General features: G+C 38.9%; 1 protein-coding gene across 7 annotated transcripts in view; it reads left to right on the top strand.

Moving 5' to 3' along the window:
* RALGAPA1 (Ral GTPase activating protein catalytic subunit alpha 1) overlaps nt 1–22,853 on the top strand; it is a 228,097-nt gene that overhangs the window by 168,106 nt on the left and 37,138 nt on the right. For all 7 annotated transcript variants that reach the window (XM_067533936.1, XM_067533961.1, XM_067533981.1 and 4 more), the window contains one exon: nt 1,757–1,884. In XM_067533936.1, coding sequence (XP_067390037.1) covers nt 1,757–1,884 — 128 coding nt within the window. The remainder of the gene's footprint in view (nt 1–1,756; nt 1,885–22,853) is intronic.

The following is a 22,853-nucleotide window of genomic DNA, read 5'->3' on the forward strand; positions in this document are numbered from 1 at the left end:
ATGGATTTACATATTTATATTTTACAACATTGCATTTTGTTTACTATAAATATTAAAACTAATGTGCTACATGAGAGAAATGGGAAGTCAACCATATGGCACTGAGCGTGGTATGGTAGTGGCATCCATATGGCACTCAATATGACACTAATGCCATAAATGGTATGGTACTCCAATGATGCACACATTTTCATTAAAATTTTACATTTTTTCTTATTAGTGAAATATGAGGGGTTGCATTATTGCCATATTTTATTATTTTTTCATTGCTTTAAGTAAGAAGGGAACATCCTTGCTCTAATACTATCTCCTATTAAATGGAAAATAAATGACTCAAACAAGATAACTTCAAGATTCTCAGAATTGAGCAATGGCATGAGTAATGGCAAAAATAGTTCATTAAAACTTTTTCGTAGTATGGATCACATCTTAGCAGGCAGATTACCTATTGGGAACCTCTCCCATTTATGCTCACATAGACCACCTCTCTTCCTCTTTGTAGTCATATATAATCCTTGTGGTGACAACTACAGCAATTGCTTACACACACAAAAAGGAAGGTATTTTATATATTTTTACTTTTTTTGACATTGTTTAGTAGCTAAAAACAAGGAAGAGACCCAGCACTGTGTAACAAGCCCTCTATCTGTGCAACACCCAGCAAGTGCTCTACAGATCACCAGAGGTCCACACGCAGCAGCTCCAGAGTGTTGGGGGAGTCCAAGATGCTAATTGGTCAATGAAAAATATGATATCAGAATATTAGAGCCAGATAATTCTAGGGACTTTTGGGGATATACCTATATTAAGGACCAAACTTTCTGCTAGTCTCTACCTAAATTCTAAAATTGTGTATATAAGTTTGTGTACTCAAAGCCTGAATTTGCAGACATATCTGGTAGTTAGCCATATGTCAGTATGCACACACATACAAGATTAGACATCCGTGAGTTTCACATGAGGTTATCATGAATACTGCAATGAAGGAAACATGAGAGCAAATAGGGGAGCAGATCTTCCACCTGTAATCGTACTTTTTTATTTTGTATTTGTTTAACATATAGGCAAAAAGCATTCAGATTGATTTTATTATTTGTATACTTAGCTCCCAAAGCGTGCTAAGTATGTTACACACACAAAGTAGACCTGGGGGCAAAATCCTTGCCCTTTTCAAATCAATTACAAATCTCCTGTTCAATAGGGCCAAGATTTCATGTGCGGTTTCTGCTTCAAAGAGTATATAGTCTAATTGTAGATATGACATAAAAAGTAAGAGCAACAAACTGGGTGGGGGAAGAGAATGGAGGATGAGGATCCAGTAATAGTCACATAACAGCTATGTGCATATTTAGATGGTTCCACACTATAAATGAATGCTGTATCTCTAGCTATCATTGTTTTTAAAGTGGGAGATCGTTTCCCTTCACCTAGCCTTTGAACTTCATAAATGTCACATATACGATTTACTATTAGGCTTTTGGCAAAAAGTGCTGAAAATAAGACTGGATGAGATACAATATTCAAATGGTTACTTAAAACAGAATGTGCTGAAAAATCACCTGTTACCGAAGATATCATGTAGTTAGTTATATGGCTATGTATTTTCATGAAAGAATAGGTCTATCACAAATAATTGTTGTGATTAACCAGAGATGAGGAGGAAAAAGAATGAGGAGCACTCCAGTGTTAATGTTGATTGCTAACTGTTATAGCAGAGGCTTCATATTAGGGTTGAATTTATTAATTTCTGATTCAGGTTCCATTCTTTGGTCCACTCTTTGATGGTTCTATAGTGAATGGAAAAATTCTTCCTATTATGGTTCGTGCAACAGCTATAAATGCAAGTCGAGCACTGAAATCGCTGATCCCATTATATCAAAACTTGTATCCTTTTCATCCTGTACAATTTCCACATTATATTGACTTTGCAGGGTTAACGATACTTTTCTCATGTTTTTGTTTAAAGCTTAGATTTCTATCAACTTAATTCAAGAAATATATTTTAAACTGATTTTTTTAAGAAACTTCAGATTAATGCTTTTAAATTGTCCAAATGAAGACTCTTTTGCTATTAAATAAGGAATGATGGTTTCACGTACAATCCATTTTATATATATATTTTTTTCAAAAATAGCAGATCTGTGGTATTATTAACAGCTTGTTCCTTTAGTGAAAGTAGATATTTGTTCATTGTTAACATTGTATAATTTTGTTTTTCAATCCCAGTGGGACTGGTTTTTGTTTCAAAAAGAGAAAAATGACTTTCTGTTATTGCTGTTAATTAGATTGGTTATTGTGATACCTGATGCATGGTTTTATAATACAGTTAAGAATACAAGGCCATCATCAGAGTGACTTAGGCATGTCTTTGTAGAGAAGCCTGAAAAGGTTTTCCTGTTGGAATTTTATATTTTTGTAAACTTCAGAACAAGGAGCTCCTAAGAAAATAAGATTACAGAACAACATGAAGTGAAAATAAAAGCATGAGGTAAGTTAGTCCACTTAAAAAAAAAATTAAAGCCACATAATGTAATATAGCTGCTACATACTTATATCTACATATATCATTACATAGTAAATGGTCTGTTTTTTATTTTTCTCCCCTTGCTAAGATTGACTTCCATTATTATTGTTTTTGAACTAGTAAACGTATGTTCTTGTTGTATCTATTTTAAGTAATGAACAGGGGAGTTTAAATTTGAATTAAGATCTTTTTTTCAAATCCATATGTTAACTTCTACCTGTAGTGTAGATTTATTGCCTTGTATTTGTCAACCAATAGACTATTACTCAAATGTTCTGTGTTCTTTCAGAAATTGACTTTGTAGTGGTTGCGTAATTATGCTTTTATTCTCACATCTGATACGATTATATGGATTTATAGATGGATGATGGTTTGTTTATCTCATTGATCACATTTAATGACATTTATGCAGTCTTTTTGTTGACATATGCAGATACACCATTATTTCACTTTCAGAGAGGTTTGACCTTTTTTTTTTTTTTTTTTTTTTTTTTTAAACTGTGTCTCAAAGTGGCTTGGTCTAGGAATTCCAAATGTGTTGCCATCGCTAGACCTCAAAAAAGCTAGAGCATAGTCGTGTACTGAACCATTCAGCGTGGACAGTTGAAAGTTACTTGCCTGAAAATACACTGCTGCTTTGTATAGATTATCTGAACTTTTGTGAGGGGTGGTACTATGCATGTAACAAAACCCACAGATGTAACCTGCAGGTTTGTAAATTCTATACCCAGAAATTGTGCAGGACCTGAAGGCTATTTACTACAAGAACTCCTGCAGCAATTGCAGGTTCTTCAAATAATGTCCCTGTGGGTGCTCCACTCTACGTGTTGCTGCGTCCTTGTGTCCTCAAGAGATTTTTGCCAGCAGTTCTCATCCAGGTCGCACATGTGCCATCCCCGTCTTGCGGCTTTTCAGCTTTTCACCCTTTAAGACACGCGCAACCCGACCCCCTCAGTTCCTTCTCAACCATCCACGGTCTGAGATGGAACTGTCAGCAGTTCTCCTCAGCTCATCAGTTAGCTTGTTATTAGTTTTACTGTTAAATTTTAGCCAATTTTTTTTTCAGTACTTACCCTTCCTGTAACCCTGCCAAATTTTTTTTTTCATTATCATAGAATCATAGAATCATAGAATATTAGAGTTGGAAGGGACCTCAGGAGGTCATCTAGTCCAACCCCCTGCTCAAAGCAGGACTAACCTCTGCTATATCATCCCAACCAGGGCTTTGTCAAGCCGCAGCTTAAAAACCTCTAAGGATGGAGATTCCACCACCTCCCTAGGTAACCCATTCCAGTGCTTCACCACCCTCCTAGTAAAAAACTTTTTCCTAATGTCCAACCTAGACCTCCCTCCCTGCAACTTGAGACCGTTGCTCCTTGTTCTGTCATCTGCCACCACCGAGAACAGCCTAGCCCCATCCTCCCTAGAACCCCCTTTCAGGTAGTTAAAAGCCGCTATCAAATCCCCCCTCACTCTTCTCTTTTGCAGACTAAACAAGCCCAGTTCCCTCAGCCTCTCCTCATAAGTCCTGTGCTCCAGCCCCCTAATCATTTTTGTTGCCCTCCGCTGGACTCTCTCCAACTTGTCCACATCCTTTTTGTATTGGGGGGCCCAAAACTGGACACAATATTCTAAATGCGGCCTCACCAATGCCGAATAGAGGGAAATAATCACTTCCCGTGACCTGCTAGCAATGCCCCTCCTAATGCAGCCCAATATGCCATTGGCCTTCTTGCCAACCAGGGCACACTGCTGACTCATATCCAGCTTTTTATCCACCGTTACCCCCAGGTCCTTTTCTGCAGAGCTGCTGCCCAGCTCGTCGGTCCCCAGTCTATAGCTGTGCATGGGATTCTTCCTTCCTAAGTGGAGGACTCTGCACTTTTCTTTGTTGAACCTCATTAGATTTCTTTTGGCCCAATCCTCCAGTTTGTTTAGGTCACTCTGTATCCTATCCCTACCTTGCAGGGTATCTACCACTCCCCCCAGCTTAGTGTCGTCCGCAAACTTGCTGAGGGTGCAATCTACCCCATCCTCCAGATCATTAATAAAGATGTTGAACAAAACCGGCCCCAGGACCGACCCCTGGGGAACTCCGCTTGTGACCGGTTGCCAGCTAGACATGGAGCCATTGATCACTACTCGTTGAGCCCTATGCTCTAGCCAGTTCACTATCCATTTTATAGTCCATTCATCCAACCCATACTTCTTTAACTTGCTGATAAGAATACTGTGAGAAACCGTATCAAAAGCTTTGCTAAAGTCAAGGTATATATATATTTCCCCCTCTTCCTCTCCACCATAGAGTAAGTTAGAGGTTCATTTTTTTCCCTTTCACAAAAGCTGGGCATCATGCTGGGTTCACCTGGCTTCAAAAGATGCACTTTGTCTCGGGACATGATCCCAGCATCTGACGGGCACTCACAATGTGTCAGATGCCTGGGTGAGGGACACGTAATGCAGAAATGTGTCCACTATAAAAACTTGAAAGCCAGAGCCAGACATGGCAGAGACCTGTGGCTGAAACTTATCCTCATGAAGAAGTCACTTATCCTTATCCTCATGGAGGAGTCAGACCCGCTTCTGACCCTGGACAAGGTAACACCTCGTCAGAAGGAAAATCCACTAGAAAACATCACTCAACCCAACCTGGAACTGAGTTGGCCAAGAGAAAGGTCAGCCACAGCTGGTAGAAGACCTGGTACCGATGAGGCTATAGGTTCCTCAGGCACCCACTGTCTCAACACCAAAAGACTCCCAATGTCCTGGTGTGGAATCGAGAGGCAAAATTAAACAGCCCTCCTCCGATATGGCACCGATAAAATTAACAGTTCACAAACCGACAATTAAAATGGCAGCAATGACCACAGTGTCAGCACCCATAGAGTGTATGGCACTGACCACAGCACTGACGTGTCATGGCACCGACACCAACAAAAACAATGGCGCCAGCACTGATGACAATTATGGCACCGATGGCACCACCAGCTCCGATAACCATGTCAGCACCACCCCAGACCCTGGCACCCACCCCCAGTGCTGAGCCGGCAGCAGCACCAACTACGGCACCACCATGAAAACATATAGAGAAATGGCACCTCCATGAACAGGAGGAGATACTATTAACATCGTCTCCTCAGTCACCACTCTACAGCACAGATACCTGCCCCATACAGTTTACTCATGACGAAGACATCTCCCAATCCCATTCTCCAGTGACGATGAGAATGAAGGAGATGGAGCTATATTCTCCTCCCAACACTCCTCTCCCACTAGACCTAACACGTGGACAGCTAAACTTAGGTCACAACCCAAACGCCCCACACAGCCATGATTTTGGGACACCAATCCTTTACAATATGCAGTGGCCAGGCTGGGATAACTGGTCCGCATATACCAGATCCTATAGTAGAACTTCAAATCCCCACAGAAACAGACCCAGATCACGTACAAGGTCTGTCGCAACTGGCTCCGAACCTTCTGAACCCTCAGAAAAAATAGAGGCAAGCATTCAGCAGGAGACAACACCACCTGGACACAACTCATCATCCCCACCAGACAAGGCTATAATTCCTCCACCTCATACCACTGCAGATGATTTTAAGCAGTTCCAAGAGTTGTTTAAAAGACTAGCTGATGATCTAAAAATCCCACTCTAGGAGGTTGTAGAAACGCAGCACAAACTACTCAAAATCCTTCAAACCTCAGCCTCATAAAAAATTGCTCTTCCAATTGACAATGCACTGATGGAACCAGCCAATAATATATGGCAAACACCAGCCACCATTCCTCCCACCTGTAAAAGGGCAAATAAGAAACGGTATGTTCCCGCTAAGGGTACAGAGTTTCTCTTTACCTACCCAGCACCAAACTCCTTTGTCATGGAGGTAGCAAACCAGAGGGGCAAGCAACAGCACAAATCAACTCCTCAGGACAAGGATGGGAAAAGATTAAACTTATTCTGCAGAAAGGTCTATGCATCAGCAACTCTACAGCTACGAGTAGTGAATTATGTGGTGCTCTTATCCCAGTATGACTACAACAACTATACAAAGATATCTGAATTTACCTGTGACCTTCCCTGATTAAAAAACGGAGCAATTGCAATCTCTGATAAACAAGGGTCAACTGGTCACGAGAATTGTGTTGCAAGCCTCTCTTGATGTCACAGCCACTGCAGCCAAAATGGTAGCAACGGCCATTGTCACGTGCAAGGCTTTGTGGCTCCATTCTGCAGCATTACCTAGACAGTTGCAATCCACCATAGAAGATCTCCCATTCAATAAGGTGAAGCTCTTTGTGGGGGGAAAAAAATGGTTATGCACACAATGGAGGATTCACGAGCCACACTGCGAACCCTCAGCATATATGCCCCTGCGATGAGGAGGAAACAATATAGATATCAATCATACACTCAGAGATATCAACAATACTTGCAGCATAGATGATATGACCAGGCATGCACAAGACAGAGACCTCAAAGATGCCAATAGTCAAACCAACAACCATCAACATCCCAGTCGGCCCCCTCCAAACCACAATTTTGAAATCTTGGTCGAGGGTCTGCACAGCCTCTCTCATCATCCAGTGCCAATATCAATAGCAACAACTATCCTGTTTAACTACCAACTGCGCCCCTTCTACCACAACTGGGCGAACATTACAACAGACAGATGGTTTCTAGAAATTGTTCAGTTGGGATATACCATCCTTTTAAATCCATTCCCACTACCCAATCTCCTTTCCTGTCCCTCTTCAGGGACTTATCTCACAAGCACCTATTGAAACAAGAGGTGGAACATCTCCTTCAATTAGGTGTCATAGAGCGTGTCCCTCACCTACACCAAGGAAGAGGCTTCTACTCCCATTACTTCTTCACCCAAAAGAAAACTGGAGGATGGAGACCCATCCTAGACCTTGGAAGACTGAATAAGTTAGTAAAGGTACAAAAATTCAAGTTGGTCACACTGTCTACCATAATACCGGCGCTGGAATAACTGGACTGGTTTGCAGCCCTTAACCTTCAAGACGCATACTTTCACATCACTATCCACGCAGCATACAGAAGATTCTTGAGATTCATACTGGAAACCAATCACTACCAATACACGGTATTACCCTTTGGCCTTTCTACTGCACCAAGGGTTTTTTCCAAATTGCTGACCCGTAGTAGCAGCTCATCTACGCAGAGAAGGAATCATGATATTCCCCTATCTGGACGACTGCTTGATAAAGGTGCACAGTCAACTACAGGCTGTTCAAACCATTCAACACACAAGAGCACTATTCCAAAAGCTTGGGCTGATGATAAACAACAAAAAGTCCACTTTCGAGCTGGTATAGCAACTAGAATTCATAGGTGCTCACTTGGACTCACTAACTTGCAGGGCATCACTACCAAAGGCCAGGTTCGCTACTATAGTAAACCTGGAATCCACAGTAAGGAACAGCCCGACTTTGAATGTGCGCACATGCCTACAAATGCTGGGACATATGGTGGCCACCACATTCGTAGTACAACACACACATATGTGCCCTACAGGAACACTACTCGAAGAAGAAGAGAAGGTTACTCACTCTGTGCAGTTACTGAGGTTCTTTGAAATGTGAGTCCCTGTGGTTGCTCCACTACTCTCTCTCCTCCCCTCTACTTTGGAGTCAAAATTATCACTCCACGGTAGGGAAGAAACAGAGGGGGTTGAGCTGCATGCTCCAAAAAGGGCGCCAACGATGCCATGAGACAGGGATGGCACATGCATAACTCAGACAAGCACTGCTGGCAAAAATCTCCGATTGAGGATGTGCCAACACCTAGAGTGGAGGACCCACAGACACACACATCTCGAAGAACTTCACTTACTGCATAGGGTGAGTAACCTTCTATTCTGTGCTCATAATTGTAGCTACCTATCTAGATATTATCATGCATCATTATTTTATACAGTGATCACCATTAAAATACAGACGTTTATCATTTTAAATCATTAGCGTTGCTGTGGTATGAAAAGTATTCCCTGTATTTAGTATTAGATACTGTTGTTGGAATTTGTGCCCCATCTAGCATTCACGTCAAGTGTCAATGTACTGGATAGCAGTTTTAATTGACTGCATTATTAGGTGGTGACATAGTGTGAATTGTCATCTGCCTATGCTCAGATTATGTATTATGTTCACTGCTGTTTGTAATACTTTGAATATAAAAATATTTACTATAATTGCAAGTACTTGCATTACCTAATCTTCATAACACCTCTGTGAGGGAGTGAGCAGGGCTTCAAAAACCTACTTGCCCAGGATGAATAAAATGTTTTCCCTGGTGAATTGGGCTATGAGACCCCTGCCTGCTTCTGTGGAGAAGAGAAGTGCAGAATAGCCATGTTGCTGCTCCTTTAGCTGGAGTGAAAGGAAGAAAGGGGGAACAGAGTGACCTAGACAATGCTAGTCCATTTTTAGGAGGGGAGAGGATGAAATAGACCAATACAGTTGGAGCCTTTACTTTTCAGATGGTAAGTAGGAAAGAAGAGCAGAGGGCCCAGGTGGAGAGAGAGCTTAAGATAGGTTAAGGGCCTTCTGCGCGTCCAGCAGTGCAGCAGCTGCAACACAGAAGAGCCCTGCAAAGAAGTAGCAGGAGCTGAATTGATTAATTATTTAATTAATTTGGGTAGGATGGACAGATTTATTTGGGGGGCAGTGTTGTGATTTATTAATGACATTGAAGATGGGGCAATAGTCATTAAACTAGACTGGGTTTTGGGGAAGCAGGTCATGACAGCCTAGCTAAGTGTTCTGGCAGATGAGTGTCAAACACATTCCGGAAGCCCTTTAGTTGAGTATTATCTCTCCTTTTTGACAGTGGAGAAGCTGAAAGAGAGATGTTCAAAGCCACTGTAGTAGTTGATTTCAAAGCCAGGATTAGAACACAGGAGTCTCTGACTCCCAGTCTGGTATTCATCCCACCATGTCATGTCACCCTTCAGTATATAGTATATGCTACCTGGAAGACATTTTTGGATTACTGTTAGTCAAGTGATACCCAACTGTGTATTTCTCTATATCCTGAAGGGGCTTTTTGGTGTCTCGGAAAATATATTGCAGAAATTTGGGACTTGATAAGATATTAGTATATATAGAACCCCAGAAAAACTAGAATTGTGCTAATTGGTTCAGACATGAGTCTAGGCATTGATGACCATCTCTCTTTCAAAGGGGGATGTTTCAGAGGACTGAGTTGGTGCACAGTCTATAAATGTGCTCCTGACTTTAAAAGATCAGGTGTTAACCATGGTCAGTGTGGTTTTTGTCATCCTCAGAATGTAACCTGACATCAACCTTTCCTCTTTCATGGTGGCCTGAAATGATGCATGTCTTTTCAACATCAAGAGTTAGATAACTGCAATCCCCTCTTTTGAGGAACCTAATCTGTCACCCTTCCACTTGTATGCTGCTCTGGATTTCTGTTTGAAATGCAAGAATTAAGTTAATGGACAGTCCCAAATATCTTTGAGCTTCAAATACCCTATCATCCACCTTGCCTTTTAAATACTTTGTTTGAAACAGTTTTCAGTAAGGCACAGTGATTTACTTTTCTTTAATTATGTGATTTTTTTTAATTTGTTTAAATTTTTTATCTGCTATATGTTGAATTGTTTTAATTCTCAGAGAAGGCTATGGGAGATAGGCACCATAAAATATGATTTTTTATTATAGCATTTTAAGATGATCAAAGCTAACCAAACTTGTCAGTAGAGGACGTGAGTAAGGGACAGGAGGTATCATTTCATTTAAACATGGTATTCAGCTTTCATTGTTTCATCTGAGTTAAGAGAAGAACACTGCAAGTATGGATTCATTACATTGCTGTATAGGACTTGCTTGAGGCTTCCTTTCAGGTTTCAGGCAATGCCTTACAAGACCCTCCAGCAACCCTCCCCCCAAACAGAGTGGGAGACGACCTATTGGAACCACTTACGTTGCCCTTCCCCAGAGGCAACAGTACCTCCTTCCCTCCCTCACTGTTAATCTGTGTTCCCTAATTCTCAATTCAACTACTTCTCTCACTCTAAAGCAGCTATCCATTCTTCTTACAAATAGTGTATTTCCCAGGCTGCATCTACACTGGAAAAATTCAAACCCAGAATTCACACCACTGTAGCTCATCCAGTGGTAGAGATGGGGATCAAGTTTTTTTTCCCCACCATGTTGTCTAGTACTGTTGTCCAACATCTCTGGCATTATTAAATGCCAATTAGTTCAGTTAACTGTATGGAAATTTCTGATTACATATTCTCATTAGAGGTCCCTAAATATGAGAGAGCATTCATTGCCATTACATTCTAAATACAGAACCTACCAATGTATAGGAAAGTGATCAGTAGCAGAGAGCTTGAACATTCCTTATTTCATTACGCACAAAATAAACCACCAGAAAGACAATGCTGTAGAATTGTTTCATGCAAATGCTTTACTGAAACTTTCTAAGCAAACTAGAAGACTAAAGAATAGAAATATATCAAACAGCAGCATTTACATAAGGAGTAATATTATTAGCCCTCAAAGTGAGTAACCCAACTCCTCAGAATCATTTCTAAATCATAGTGAGAGAGGGAAAATAAGGAAAGCAGAAGCTTTTGTCAAAGGCGATACCTATGATAAAATTCCAATTGCAAAACAATTACTGAATTCTGTATGCACACAAAAGAACGTCATTACCTTTTGTAATATTTAAAGTTACTGAAGTCAAGCTACCTATATTTCAGAAACCATAATGTTTTCTGTCTTATGTATGATCTCCAAAAAAGGACTTTTCCTAACGATTTACCACCTTTATACACGGAAAAATAAGGAATATTTTAATCCCACCCAGTATCGCTGTTAAAATCTGAAATTTGTTGAGGATTTGAAGCATGCCTCAAATATAAATCTCTGTTTTTGTACACCATGGTATATTTTCCCCACTTCTTCATTAGGCTGTTAGTTGAGCTACAAAATCTTTTATTTGAAACCCAAAGAGGATATAAATGGGCTCTATCAAATATACTATAATAAAAAAGCAAATACATCCATCAAAAATATCCATGCAGTACTGATTATTCAATATAGTGTGTGTTACAGGATGTGGCGGGGCACCTGCCCCACACTGCCCTAGAAAGGGTTAAGATGGCCCTTGGAGAGGCTGCACAACAGGTAGCCAGTAAGAGGGGGCTGCATGGCATCCAATCAAGGCCCAGGGGGTCAGTATAAAAGGGAGGTACAGAGCATAGTGAGTGACTCCCAGGAACTCGAAGAGGGAGGACTGTGAACACTCTGGACAGAGCAGTGGCTGGCTGCTGGGACTCAGCAGAGCCGAATGCCCTGAAGCAAGGGAGGAGAAGGTACTGGGGCTTTGGAGAAGTGGCCCACAGAAATCTATGGAGGAGTTGTGGGGGAGACGCAGCAGAAGGCTGCCACACACACAGGGATCCTGGCTGGGACCTGGAGTAGTGAGCAGGCCCAGGTCCCTCCCCTCCACTTGGGCCAAGTCATATGAAGGAGGGTCCAGCAGAGAGAGGACGGAGGGCGAGACAGCGCAGAAAGAGGCATCTGCCCAGCTGAAAGCTGATTTCTGAAATAGCCAGCAGGAGGTCCCAAGAGGTGAGTCAAACCGTGTTACACGGGAATAAAACATAATTTATCTAATTGTTTTTTAAAATGTCTTATTTTTAAAATGTAGGAAAGTTTCCTTCCCGTTCATTACAAATAAAAAATAATAGATAGATAAAAATAGTTATTTATCAGAAAAGAGACAACGAGCAAAGAATAAATTAATACATGTAAAAATAAAATGCAACCCCAACAATACGTAGCATTTAAAAACAAATATTTGAAGAAAAAGCTAGTGCCCTCATCATGTGCCAAAGGAAGAACTCAAAACTAATCATTAAAAATATATGGCACTTCTCCAAATAATTTTATCAGCATTAAATATGTTGTGCTGATGGTTTCCTAACTTCTTTCAAACTGAACAGAAACCTGAGTGGAAGTCTCTAGAGCCTCAATCCTTCAAACACATGTACTTACTGGGACTACTCACCATGTGCAGTGTTAAGTCTTTGCAGGATTGGAACCTGAAAGAATAATGGTGACTGAAGGGAAGAGCCTGGGGCCACTGTCTCGGTGCAAGTAGTTTGATTTCAGTAACTTTCTGTTTTACTGTTTCAGAATGTTATGGCTCTCTTGTGTGTGTATACAGATTTCTGTAATTGCTTTGCAATTGGAATTATAGGTATCACCCTTGAAAAATCTTTTGCTATTTTAACGGGAGATAACCAACTGAATATGTGTTCCCAATGCAGTTCTGTAATTAAGAGCGTGAACATATTCCTTGGATGTGTAATCAGGGGAAAATATCAAGTAGGCATTGGAAGCTGGTAATTCCTCTGTATATGGCATTAATGAGACCATTACTAGAATACTATCTCCAGTTCTCATGTCCACACTTCAAAAAAAATATTGAAGAATTGGAAAGGGTTCAGAAAAGAGCTACAAGAATGATTCAGGGTCTGGAAAATATGCTTTATAGTGAGAGACTAAAGAAGCTCAGTCTATTCAGTTTATTCAAGAAAAGATTAAGAGGTCTATAAATGTCTGTCTATAAATACCAACCATTGTTTACGATATTGTTATAAGTGTGTTTGTCCCAGGATATTAGAGAGACAAGGTGGGTCAAGTAATATCTTTTATTGGACCAACTTCTGTTGGTGAAAGAGACAAGCTTCCCAGCAATGCAGAAGAAGAGTTCTGTGTCTCTCAAACAGAAGTCAGTCCAATAAAAGATATTACTTCACCCAACTTGTCTTTATAAATATCTCCCCAAGGAAGAAATTTCTGATAGAAGAAGACTCTTTAATTTAGCAGAATAAGGTACAAAAAAGATCCAATTGTTGGAAACTGAAGCTAGACAAATTCAGACTAGAAGTAAGTGCACATTTTTAACAGTAAGGATCCATTTGAATAATTTACCCACCGATAGGATGGATTCTGCATCACCTGAAGTCCTTTCAGTCAAGACCAGATATATTTCTAAAACACATGTTATAGCCCAAACAGAAGTTACGGGCTTGATGCAGAAATTACTTGGTTAGCGTCTATGTCCTGTATTATGCAGGAGATCAAACTAGATGATCATAATAGTCCCTTCTAACCTTAAAGACCATTTATCTTTGTCTCCCTCCTCTCTCAAGATCAACATGATTTTAAATAATTTCAACTAGTTAGAGAGGACTTTACTCCTTATGTACCTGCTGTTGTTGATTTACATCTGTTCTAGGTTTTCTAGCTTGTTTAGAAAACTTAAATTCAGTATTTGCATGATACAAGTATAGGTCATTTTTTCTTCTGATGTTCTTATGTTTCATGAACAATGGAATGTTCAAACTCTCTACCACTTATAATTTTCCTATTGGTTGGTATGTTCAGTATGTAGAATGTGACGATATTGAGTGGTCTTGATCACTTGTGGCTCTTAGTGAGAATCCATGATCAAGGATTTCCATACATTTCAGTGAGCTAATCTGAATTTGGTAAAGTCAAAGGATGCAGGACTTCTTGTTCGAAGTCATATTGCCAATACAAAAGTCTTTAAAAATGTCATTTTGGGACAGCCAGGAATTCAGAATCTCTTATTTTGCAATTGTTCCCTCAATCCCCCTGGATTTCTTAGATCTCCAAAAATTCTGGTTCCCTGAAGTTCCATGCTGTACTGCCCACACCCCAAATCTTTGTGTCAAAAAAGTCAGTCTTTTGGACAAGTAAGGCTTAGTATAGCACCTTCCAACTCCCATTAATACCATTCTTGGATCCACCAAAAAAGTTACTGGCAAAATAATGAAAGGCACACTCTCTTCAATAGGTAAGCATACTGTTAGTATGCTACAGCCACCATCAGAGCAAAAGATCAATCTAGGATCTTTATATCCATGGGATAGTACATGTAATGCTGCTGGATTGCTGAGTTAGTCCATTACTCACCTGCTTGCTTAGAAGAGGAAAGGTGGTGGCCTCCATTATATAAAAATAAGCTTTCATGGAGAGAGTGTTTCAGAAAACATGCCTGTAGGTTTACAGCAAAAGGTGTAGTTCTATTTTTGACTCAAAAACTTTCACTCAATATAGATAATTTGTTTACTTTGATTAACTTTGCTCGTGAGAGGCTTACTGTACTGGCTAACGCTAGGTGTGTTGGAAATAGGCACTGTACAAATCTTTCCACACCATTTTTCCAGGGCATATAGGTCTTGAACAATAACATGATCTTGCTCTTGCAGTTCTCTGCTAGGAGAGAGTGACAATCATGAAAAATGTTTTGGGAGGTTTTGTAATGTGGGCTAATGTCCATTAAGGAGTTGCCTAAAATTTAAAATAAAATGAAAAGGAGGCAATATCAGTAGACTAAGATATATAAATCAGGGTTGTTAACAAATACTTAATAAAATAGTCTTTCCTAACCTTTCTATTAATGAACACTTGTTTGCTGTCTGGACACCAGCTTGTCTTACATTTTCCTTACAATATATTCCTGAACAGTTAGTAGTCGAAATATTGTATCAAACCTTTAGCCTTTCAGCATAATTGTTTTAATGAGAACGGAAAAAATCCTGCTCGTATGCCAATACAACACTTTTCTCCCTATTTATTTTGCTTTTCACATTCATTTTGAGTCCTTGTTGTTTCCATCACTTGTTTTATTCATGAGATAATGTTTCGAGGTTTCACTTCAAGGTTGAAAATACTTTGAAGTAACTTCTAAAATTCAAACTTCTAATGAAGAAGGGGTTTATTTGATTTACTTGATATGCTTTATACTGATTTGCCCAGAAGAGGGCTTTGCTGGAAAACAGATCTCATACTTATTGTGCCTTTTTGACTAACATCTGCCTTCAGATAATATCTCCGTGCCTGAAATTCCATCTTACTTTTATCTTAAAATTAAAAAGGGTGTCAAGTAATAATATATCATGAACTGAGAAATTTTATAGAATTCAAGTTCTGGGGGCAAATTTATCTCATTTAATTAAGAAAAGTTCGTGTTGATCTGCTGGGTTTTCAGGTTGGCATTTGTGAATACTCAGAAGGGAGATTTAAAAAATAACCTTAAGATTGTTATTTGAACAGTGAACTGAAGGGTGTTACCCAAATGAATTTATTTAGTAGCTCATACGGATATTCCTCTTCCACACATCTTGATTTTTTAATTGTCTTTATTAGTAAAGGTATTAGAAAGCAATGTTATCCTTTTCTGCTTTCTACAGTTAATTCTTTTTTAATCTTCTTACTTCTGAGATGTGTATTTTAACATCAGAATATAAAAATGAAAGATTCTCAAGCTCTTGAAAAATGTCTGGGGGGAGAAAATAGTGACTAAGAGCCCTTCTGCTTCCACAAGTAGAGATGAAACCAGCAGATCAGAATAGGTTAGCGCAAGCTCCATGGGATGCTCCCTCCTTTTCCTAGATCCTGCAGAATATCTGCAGCAATCTAAATCCACAGATTGAGAGCTAGTGAGCTAAGTAGCCAGCCAAATAACATGACATACTTCTCAAACCCACTGGGCAAAATGGTTCAGGTTATTGCAGACTGAATTTGAGGTTCCTCCTTTACATTGTGAATCCTGCTCCATCAGGAGCCATTCTGTCAGGAGACTATAAAGCGTTGAATGTGGACCAGATTGGATTGCCTCGTCTTTGTTGGATAATGAGAAATCTGTGGGTTTAGGACCTGACACAACACACTGGCAAATACTCACCAATAGAGGAAACTCCTCTACACAGGAGAAACCAATGTACGGGAAATAAAGGGTCTTAAATTAGAATCTTAGATATCCTTTTAACAAACATATATTATAGCACTTATTTTTTCTGCATGTTGTATTTTTAATTTTACAAATTTATTTACTTTTAACTACAATTTGCAATACTCTGAGGGTTTTTTGTCTTGTATGATCTGAAATTGCTTATTGCTCACAATCCTAGTCATAGGTTTCTTCTTAAACATGGGTACTACTAACATAAAAAAATGAAAGTAGAAGGCAAGAAGGGCACTGGTTCAGTAATGCCAGTTTCTTTTTTCCTCCTACCCCAACCTCCAACTACCATATTGGTCCAGTCTATGAATGAAAGAAAAATATCAGCATTTTCTATTCAGTTAATATCATGTATTTTACATCAGTAGTTGAACATCCAATGTAAATGTCATAAGGGGTGCTTGCTCTTTCTCCCATCCCCAAATAGTGACAAAAGAGTTCCTAGGCTACCACTGATCACTGTGGCCTCCACAGAAAATGGGGAAATATCCATCCCCTTGTAGTTGCCCCTGCACTGAGTTTTGCTGCTGCTGTTTTGTTCAAATTGCCATACACCTCTGGGACACGCATCAAATTGCACCATATTTCTGAAAACCCAAGATTTAACTGGGATTTCAAAAGTACGGTATAGTTTGGGGCATAAATACCTGGGATATACACCACTTTCTCTCTCCCCACCACAGATGAAGAGGAAAGGACAGCAGAAGTAATTTTCAATATTCAGTATTGAACCCTCCCCCTTCCCTCTCCATTTGCCCCAATACAGATATCTGGAAATTTCAGATACTGTTATTTTAGGTGAATATTCACACCATACCTAATTATAAAAGATTGCATATGTAGATTTATGCTACATGATACAAACAGATGATCTCTACTGAGTGTGCCAAAGGAAATCAGGATGTCTGCAAAGTCCATCCCACTGTGCCATGAAGGAAATTGCTTCCCAAGTTCAAGCAAAAAATCACAACAGTTAAGCATTTTCTATCCAGGCTCACTAGTATATTGGCGTGGGTAGATTTGACAATTATTGCAGAACTAAATTGTACTAAAAACTCTCCTAATCTTTTAACAGTTCAGGATTAGATAAATTAAATTCTTATATTTCACAAATGAAACTATTTACCATTTAAAAATTGGGAGGATCCCAGCTGTATGCTAATTTTATATCCAATTATTTTTAATAGTTTATTCAGGTATTTCAGTTTGAAAACACCAAGCATAATGTATAACTTTCTACATTAAAGTAAGATTACCTAAATGTTAGAGAGAAGAGATGGGGTTAAAACTGTTTTACATTGACTCTAATAAAAGTTCAAACCATTTTGTATAGTTCTTTATTATGAGCAAAGTGGTTTAATTTATGCATTTGTCATTGATTTCAAAGGGACATTTAAACAATAATGAGTGGTTGTAAAAAGAATACTGAAGGAAATAAATGGGAAGGTTTTGATGAAAACCAAAAAAAGGGAAAAAATATGATTTCTTGTGAATAAAAATTTATTTAAGAAGTCTAATATCAAAGAAATCATTTTAGGATCTTGTGTTAGAAACTGAGATTTGAAAAATATATTACAGATGATTCAATCGTCCTATACATAGTTTTTTTCTTTTGAATTTTCGCTATGTAAACTAAATTTTGTATGGATAATTGCATTGCTATGTCAGCTGTTTTATTCCCAATTTAAACAAAATAAAAATACCTAGTAAGATTCCAAAGCATAAATTGTGCTATTTATGTTCGTTAAATGTAGTTTGAATATTATCTCAGGAACATCTTACCTAACTATGTATCTAATGTTGTTCAGTAAATGAGGAGAGTATTGATTGGCATATGCTGCTCAAATCGATGATCCTGACAGCCAGAATTACAGTAAACCGTCAGTATTGATGACTGTCTTTCAAGCTTTGATACCTCTCCCTCGCTTGTCATGTCTTGCCTTACTTGTATTTGAAGTGCATTTTCTTGCAACCTCTGGTTTTGTCAGGGTAGGTACTTGACAGTGTTTTTTGTCCCTTGAGTCCAATTTATTGGCTTGATCATGCAATTAGAGTTAAAATGCAACACTGGGGAGCAAGATTAGGCAGTGTTCTGAGTAACAATTGGACCTTAAGGGTAGTGCAAACTCGTTCTCAGACATCATTTATTAGTAACCTGTTGAAAGAATAGAATTTTTTTGCAATGAATAATTCCAAAGCATCGCTTAAATGCCTTGATTTTAACCACTCTATACCACTGATTGAGCCAACATTTGTGATTGGTTTTTAAACTCTTGTCTTGATGTTTGTCATATAGACACTTCAAATAACTACAAGAGCTGTATTGGGATGTGTGTGTCAAGCATATATGTATTTTTGTAAGGACACATAAATATTTCACTTCACTTTCTTCATTGCTTCTTTCTTCAGAACAAAGCATGTTAGAATGGTAACAGTAACTGAAATCATCAAAAGCTGAAAACTCAGCTCCTTCCCAAACTCAAAAATGCTGACTTTTCACAAGCTTTTGTTTCTTTTCATTAGCTAGATCAGCATTAGTTTAATGTAACGATTTTAGCATCAAAAACCCAGGTTGTCAATAACGGTTTCTTAATTAGTAACACAGCTTTGTTATCAATTCTTCTGTTATCCGGATTCAGGAGACATGTTGGAAAGAGATGAAAGAGTCAAATATAAACGAGGCAAAATTGACTGGCTGTGCTAATATAATTTGCCACTCCTAAAGCAGTATTATGAAACTCTCTCAAGGCAGGCTACTGGCATCACTAGTTCCTATTGTAGAAAAAAATATTTAGGAGCCACGTGCTTTCATGTGGTTGATGGGTTGTTCATGTCTCAATTTTTGTATGGTTGACTTTGCCTGTCTAGGTTAGAAAAATAAATATTTCAGATTTATTTCAGCTCAGTTCCTATATGTATATATACATATAGAGCTCTCCTGTCGGCATAATAAAACCACCTCGGTGAGAGGCAGAAGCTGTGTCAGTGGGAGAATCTCTTCACTGACATAGCGCTATCCACACCAATGCTTGTCGGTGTAACTTATGTCGCTCAAGGGGATCTCACTTCTGTTTTAAAGTCTGAAATTTAAATATACTGTTCTTGAATGCAGTGGAGTAATCCATTTATTTATACCATTTAAAAATATACTTGCAATGGTTTTGTAAAAACAAATACGGGATTTTCTCTTGCTGTAAGGGAAGACGATGACTAATTCAATCTTATGAAGTATGATCTCATTACAGCCAGCAGGAAATGACAGTATTTGTTAATACCTGTTTAACCTCATTAATTTAACCTTTTGGATAACAAAAGCTTTCTGCTAAAGTTTTAACGTTCTTGCTCCTTTAAGTGTTATAGCTCGTACAATCAACCATGATACCTCCCAGAAGTCCTCCTCCAAAACTGGGAAAGACTAGATTTGATATTCTTGATATTTCTAAGATTTAAAACAGAACAAAACCGAATTTAAAAACAAAACAAAAAAAATCAAGCCTTCTTTTATACATCATAGAGAAGCAAAAAAGGGTATAAACATTGTTTTAATCCTTTGCAGATCATCTTCATCAGTAATAATAGACATGGACTTTGCATACAATTCAAATAAAGATTAATATGGTAGAAACTACAAAATTTTGCAAGGTATGCAAAAGATGTGTGTATCCTGTTTTGTATGATTCCATGAGTCAAGGTTTTGTTTGTTACAAACAAAATTAATGAACAGCAATCTTGTAGAAGATAACATAATGGTTTCATACAAGTTGGATGAGGATATTGTAAAATCTATTTCTGCATGCTTCTACATATGTTCATCATGACAGTTAGATCATACCATCCTGCATCAGCTGACAGATTTAAAAATGTATGTATTTCTGAGAAAATAGGCTCTATATGCCCACTTGTCTTCTATTTCTTCCATCTCCCTGGTTTTGCAACTGTTAAGAAAAAATATATACATATAAACTTGTGTGTGTGTGTGTGTGTGTGTGTGTGTGTGTGTGTGTGTGTGTGTGTGTGTGTGTGTGTGTGTGTGTGTGTAAAACTGTCTAGAGATATGCTGTGTATAACAGTACTCATTAAGTGATTATAGAAGATTAGGTTTGGAAGGAACCTCAGGAGGTCATCTCATGCCAGCCCGACTAAATCATCCCAGCCAGAGCTTTGTCAAGCGGGGCCTTAAAAACCTCTAAGGATGGAGATTCCACCACCTCCCTAGGTAACCCATTCCAGTGCTTCAGCACCCTCCTAGTGAATTATTTTCCCTAATATCCAGTCTAGACCTCTGCCACTGCAACTTGAGACCATTGCTCCTTGTTCTGTCATCTGCTAAACTGAGAGCAGCCTTGCTCCATGCTCCCCAGAACCTCCTCTAGGTAGTTAAAGGCTGCTATCAAATCCTCCCTCACTCTTCTTTTCTGCAGACTAAACAAGCCCAGTTCCCTCAGCCTCTCCTCATAAGTCATGTGGCCCAGCCCCCTAATAATTTTTTTTGCCCTCCCATGGACTCTCCAATTTGTCCACATCCTTCTTGTAGTGGGGGGCCCAAAACTGAGCACAATACTCCAAATGGGGCCTCATCAATGCTGAATAGAGGGGAATAATCACTTCACTTGATCTGCTGGCAATGTTCCTACCAGTGCAGCCCAATATGCTATTAGCCTTCTTGGCAACAAGGACACCTGTTGACTCAGCTTCTTGTCCACTCTAACCCCCGGGTCCTTTTCTGCAGAAGTGCTGCTTAGCCAGTTGGTCCCCAGTCTGTAGCTGTGCATGGGATTCTTCCATCCTAAGTGCAGGACTCTGCGCTTGTCCTTGTTGAATCTCATCAGATTTCTTTTGGCCCAGTCTTCCAATTTGTTTTGGTCAGTCTGTATCCTATCCTATCCCTACCCTCTAGCGTAACTAGCACTCCCCTAGCTTAGTGTCATCTGCAAACTTTCTGAGGGTGTAATTCACCCCATCCTCCAGACCATTAATGAAGATGTTGAACAAGACCGACCCAATTATACCATCCCAAAATGATGCCAGTAAAATCATATACACACCATTATGTATTATGCCACATTTTACAGAAAAACTAAAGAAATGATTATAAATATTAAAAATCAACATTGCAATAATTGGAATGACCATATGAGGGTCAGGAGATTATGAATCCTAATGATGGCCCTGTTAATTAAATTAATCCCAATACATTTTAGACATTTTTTTTAAATACTTTAAAAATATTTTAATTGCTGATTAATTCCATCTGAGTAATATGGGTCACGAATCTATCTATTTCCTTCTGTATGCTTCTCCCCTCAAACATATAAGAATGCAGGCTATTAAAAATCTTTTAATTTCCACTTGCCAAGCCATAGTTACCATCCATCTGTTCTTGCCAATTGTGAAAAAGGTTCAGTTTTCAGCAAAGCCATGCATTTCACAGAAGGTATGTGAAGTGAAATTTCACAAGGGACATGATGGATCCTGATTCTTAGTGATAAACCTTTGGGGCCAGCAGGGTTGGCATATGGTTCAGCATGATATGAAGGCTTGGGTTCCCTGGCTTCACTTCTTTGGCGTGGAGCAGATAAAACCTGGCTCTTGAGTATTGTTTCACTGGACACCAATCATGGGCAGCAGGAACTGCCCATTTAACTCTCTGTGGGAAGGAAGCTCAGACAGTGTTCACAATAGTACCATTGTAGAGTTGCAAACTGCTCTGAACAGCTTGACAGCAGAGGAAAGGAGGGGTGAAGGGCTTGCTTTGCTAATTGCTGTTCAAAATAAGGAAGGAGAATAGCTGTGAATTGATACTTATTTTCATGTGTCTTTGCATAAAAGAACTTTGTTATAAAAATCAAACAGAAATGGCATAATTACACAGCTGCCTATACATACTTTATGCTTAATGCTTGATTATCTAGTACCTGTACATGAGTTTGTCTGTGTAAGGAAAAATACTTTCTTCTCCTGTGTTGGGAAAAGCAAAAGAATATAGACAATTATAGATTGGACTTAGTGAAAACATTTCTCTTGCTAGAAGTTTACTTATCCTGTATTGGTGTTGAATTACACCAGTTAATTCATTTGTGTGTATATATGTAATATTATTTCCACTGGGCACTTTGGTATTTCTTCAATATTTCTAATACTATAAAATCCTATCATTTTTAGTAGTGTCTTCACAGGAAGCTTTTTAATAATTTTCTTCTTGTCCGTCTGTATATATGTACAAAATAAGCTAATGCTTCTGATTATATGAAAAAAATGTGAACACTACATTCGTGCTAGTGCCACAGAGTAACGAATCAGTTTGCTTCCAGACAGTTAACCTTAGCTAAAAATCTAGTCTTTGCAAAGAATACAAGATTTAAATAGTGATCTAATCCTACCGTTACCAAGTCTTTAAGGATTTTTTTAAAAGAAAAAAATGTAGGGTGAAAATCATTTCACATACGTAAGCCTGAGTATTTGGGTTTTATACAGCCAAAGTGCAAGAGGTTT

This window comes from Emydura macquarii, unplaced genomic scaffold (genome assembly GCF_026122565.2).
Source record: "Emydura macquarii macquarii isolate MOO-44397 ecotype Brisbane River unplaced genomic scaffold, CSIRO-AGI_Emac_v2 contig_374, whole genome shotgun sequence".
Classification (NCBI taxonomy): domain Eukaryota; kingdom Metazoa; phylum Chordata; order Testudines; family Chelidae; genus Emydura; species Emydura macquarii.